The sequence below is a fragment of the Arachis duranensis genome, chromosome 5 (assembly GCF_000817695.3).
Source record: "Arachis duranensis cultivar V14167 chromosome 5, aradu.V14167.gnm2.J7QH, whole genome shotgun sequence".
Classification (NCBI taxonomy): domain Eukaryota; kingdom Viridiplantae; phylum Streptophyta; class Magnoliopsida; order Fabales; family Fabaceae; genus Arachis; species Arachis duranensis.
Window position 1 is genome coordinate 58,752,038 of NC_029776.3, and position 4,462 is coordinate 58,756,499.

At 39.8% G+C, this 4,462-nt stretch overlaps 1 protein-coding gene across 1 annotated transcript; it reads left to right on the forward strand.

Moving 5' to 3' along the window:
- Positions 1 to 223: 223 nt before the first annotated feature.
- LOC107489565 (uncharacterized) lies at positions 224 to 2,124 on the forward strand. The gene is made up of 2 exons (XM_052261728.1): positions 224 to 257; positions 332 to 2,124. The coding sequence occupies exons 1-2, from the start codon at positions 224 to 226 to the stop codon at positions 2,122 to 2,124; spliced, it is 1,827 nt and encodes a 608-aa protein (XP_052117688.1).
- The last annotated feature ends 2,338 nt before the right edge of the window (positions 2,125 to 4,462 follow it).

Below are 4,462 nucleotides of genomic sequence, written 5' to 3' on the forward strand. Positions count from 1 at the left end.
GGATCTACCGAGGTATAGCGAAGAGTATATCAATGGTGTTATTAGTTTTTTAGACTTTGCATACTCTGAGGGAAAACCGGACGGACGACAAATTCAATGTCCTTGTAAGAGGTGTTGTAACATTAATTGGTATAGAAGAGATGTGGTATTCGACCATTTAGTAGCCGACGGATTTGTTAAGGGATATAGAACATGGATTAATCATCGCGAATGGGCAATCCCGATGGCGGTTGACGATGACACGGATGATGAAGAAGGTGCACGCGATGACATTGAGGACTGCTTAATGATGCATTTGGAGATGTATCTCATTCTAAGGGTGTTACTGTAGGTCAAAATGAAGAAGCTAAAAAGTTTTACAATTTAATAAATGGGGCAAGTCAAGAGTTATACCCGGGTTGCAAGAAATTTTCTACATTATCTTTTACCATCCGTCTGTACTTGTTAAAGTGTTTGCACGGTTGGAGCAATGCCTCCTTCACTTCATTTCTTGAGCTATTGAAAGAGGCAATGCCTGACATTAACATACCTTTATCTTTCCATAAGACGAAGTCTATGATAAGAGATTTAGGTCTGGATTATAAAAAGATTGATGCTTGTCCTAATGATTGCCTCCTGTATAGAAAAGAACTAAAGGATGAAAAACACTGTTGTGTGTGTGGAACTTCTCGATATACTGAAAATTCCAGTGATAATAGCAAGAACCAACCTGACAAGAAAGGTCGTCTTATTCCTGCAAAGACTCTGAGATACTTTCCTATAATTCCAAGACTTCAGAGATTATTTATGTGCTCAAAGATGGCAGCTAGTCTGAGGTGGCATGATGAGGAGTGCGTAAAAGATGGGACGTTAAAGCATCCTGCTGATGGCTTGGCATGGAAGAACCTTGATGAAATAGATGAAGAATTTGCAAAAGAATCTCGCAATATTAGACTAGGCTTGTCAAGTGATGAGTTCAACCCATTTCGTAGCATGAACATTTCATGGAGCACGTGGCCCGTGATGCTGATGGTATACAACTTGCCTCCGTGGATATGCATGAAACCCGAATATTGTATGCTTTCTTTGCTTATTCCTGGGCCACAATCACCTGGTAAAGACATTGATGTGTATCTACAACCATTGATAGAAGACTTGAAGTTGTTGTGGGAAAAAGGGGTTGAAACCTGTAATGCGTCAAAGAATGAGACCTTTCACATGCGGGCAGCTCTTTTGTGGATAATCAACGATTTTCCTGCTTATGCTATGTTGTCTGGGTGGAGTACAAAGGAAAAGTTGGCTTGCCCTTGTTGCAACAAAAATAGCAGTAGCTTACAACTAAAACACAGTCGGAAGACAGTTTATATGGACCATCGTGTCTTTTTACCTATGGATCATCCATGGAGAACCAATACAAGGTCTTTTAATGGGAAGCAGGAATTAAGACGCCCTCCACCTGTTATAGAAGGAACCGAAATTTTTGAGATGCTACAAAATGCTGAGAATGCCTTTGGAAAGAAGCAAAGTACATCAAATAGTTTCCCATGGAATTGGAAAAAAAGATCAATTTTCTTTGAATTGCCTTACTGGCACAAGAACCCACTGTGTCACAACTTAGATGTCATGTACATTGAGAAGAATATACTTGACAGTGTAATTGGAACTCTCTTGGATATCCCAGGAAAGATAAAGGACCATTTGAATGCTCGATATGACTTAAAAGAAATGGGTATCTGGAAAAATCTTCAACCAAAGGAGGTGAATAATGGCAAGAGAATAAAGTTGGCAAAGGCATGCTTTTCTATGACTGCTGTAGAGAAGTCAGTTTTTTGTGGTGTTTTGAAGACAACAAAGCTACCTGATGGCAGTGCTTTGAATATATCACGCTGTGTACATCTAAGAGAAAGAAAAGTTTCTGGGCATAAGACCCACGATGCTCACTTTATGCTTCACTATTTACTACCAATACCGATTAAAAGCATCCTTCCTGATCATGTGGCCATTTTGTTGATTCGACTAAGTTCCTTTTTTCGTCGCTTGTGCAAAAAGTTCATCATACTGGAAGAGATAGATTTACTGGAGTTAGATATTATAGAAATATTATGCCATCTTGAGAGGATCTTTCCCCTAGTTTTTTTGACATAATGGTTCATCTTCCCATTCATTTATCAAATGAGGTGAGATTGGAAGGTCCGGTGCAGTTTCGTTGGATGTATCCTCCGAAAAGGTACATGTGTATATTAAAGTCATATGTTCACAATAGAAGTCGGCCCGAAGGTTCTATTGCAGAGGCATGTCTGGCTGAGGAGTGCATAACTTTCTGCTCAAGATACTTGCATGGAGGTGTGCAAACAAGACTTAATAAGCGGCCTCGGAATGATGATGATCCTAACGAAGACGAAGTTGTGCCATCAAAGTTGTTTTCTAACAAAGGTCATTTGTTAGGCGTGGGAAATGAAGAACCAATTAATCTAGATGACAGATCAATTGCTCAAGCCCATGTGTATGTATTACACAATTGTGAAGAAGTGGCAGATTATGTTAGGTAACTTAATTAAACTTTTTTTATTCCGATCATGTTCACCCATATTTTTTAGATCAAACCTAACTATTATTAATTATAGAGAGCATGAGGAAGAGGTTAATAATCAGCGGGAAATGAAATGGAAAAAAGCAAAAGTTCACAACAAAACGTTTGCGCAGTGGTTTGAAACTCGTGCGAGGGATCCAATTGTGCCTTTCTGGCTAAAAGAATTATCTCGAGGTCCAAGCTCTGTTGCAAGAAGATTTTCTGGATATGTAATTAATGGATACAGGTTTCACACGGTGGAACGTGAGGCAAGATGATGAGCGGATAATTTATACGCTTTTTGGCATTGTTTTTAGGTAGTTTTTAGTAAGTTCAAGCTACTTTTAGGGATGTTTTCATTAGTTTTTATGATAAATTCACATTTCTGGACTTTACTATGAGTTTGTATGTTTTTATGTGATTTCAGGTAATTTCTGGCTGAAATTGAGGGACTTGAGCAAAACTCTGAAAAAGGCTGACAAAAGGACTGCTGATGCTGTTGGAATCTAACCTCCCTGCACTCGAAATGGATTTTCTGGAGCTACAGAACTCCAAATGGTGCGCTCTTAACGGAGTTGAAAAGTAGACATCCAGAGCTTTCCAGCAATATATAACAGTCCAAAATTTATTCGGAAATTGATGACATAAATTAGCGTTGAACGCCAAGTACATGCTGCTGTTTGGAGTTAAACGCCAGAAACACGTCATGATCCGGAGTTGAACGCCCAAAACACGTTATAACTTGGAGTTCAACTCCAAAAAAAGCCTCAGCTCGTGGATAGATCAAGCTCAGCCCAAGCATACACCAAGTGGGCCCCGGAAGTGGATTTATGCATCAATTACTTACTCATGTAAACCGTAGTAGCTAGTTTAGTATAAATAAGACTTTTTACTAGTGTATTAGTCATCTTTTGACCATTCGGTCTTTTGATCACCTTCATGGGGGCTGGCCATTCGGCCATGCCTGAACCTTTCACTTATGTATTTTCAACGGTGGAGTTTCTGCACACCATAGATTAAGGGTGTGGAGCTCTGCTGTACCTCAAGTTTCAATACAATTACCATTACTTTATATTCGATTCGCTTTTATTCTTATTCCAAGATATACGCTGTACTTCAACTTGATGAATGTGATGATCCGTGACACTCATCATCATTCTCACCTATGAATGCGTGTGACTGACAACCACTTCCGTTCTACTTTAGGCCGGGCACATATCTCTTAGATTCCCCAACAGAATCTTCGTGGTATAAGCTAGATAGATGGCGGCATTCATGGGGATCCGAAAAGTCTAACCTTGTCTGTGGTATTCCGAGTAGGATCCCGGGAATCCGGAAAGTCTAACCTTGTATGTGGTATTCCGAGTAGGATTCTGGTATTGAATGACTGTGACGAGCTTCAAACTCCTGAAGGCTAGGCGTGATGACAAACGCAAAAGAATCAATGGATTCTACTTCAACCTGATTGAGAACCGACAGATGATTAGCCGTGCTGTGACAGAGCATTTGGACCATTTTTACTGAGAGGATGGGATTTAGCTATCAACAAGGGTGATGCCTCCAGACGATTAGCCCTGCAGTGACAGTGCATAGGACCATTTTCCCGAGAGGATTAAAAGTAGCCATTGATGATGGTGATGCCCTACATACAGCTTGCCATGGAAAGGAGTAAGAAGGATTGGATGAGAGCAATAAGAAAGTAGAGATTCGAAAGGATTCTAGCATCTCCACACACCTATCTAAAATTCCCACTATTGATTTACATAAGTATTTCTATCCCTTTTTATTTTTTTTATCTTTTAAAATCCAATTACATTTGACCCTATGAATCCACTTAACTGAGATTTACAAAGTGACCATAGCTTGCTTCATACCAACAATCTCTGTGGGATCGACCCTTACTCACGTAAGGTA

Bases quoted from the DNA above. Each gene is read 5' to 3' on its own strand.
- LOC107489565 (XM_052261728.1), top strand. From the start codon at position 224: ATGGCGGTTGACGATGACACGGATGATGAAGAAG. The intron at 258-331 runs GTGCACGCGATG...GTGTTACTGTAG, and splicing joins TGACACGGATGATGAAGAAG to GTCAAAATGAAGAAGCTAAA.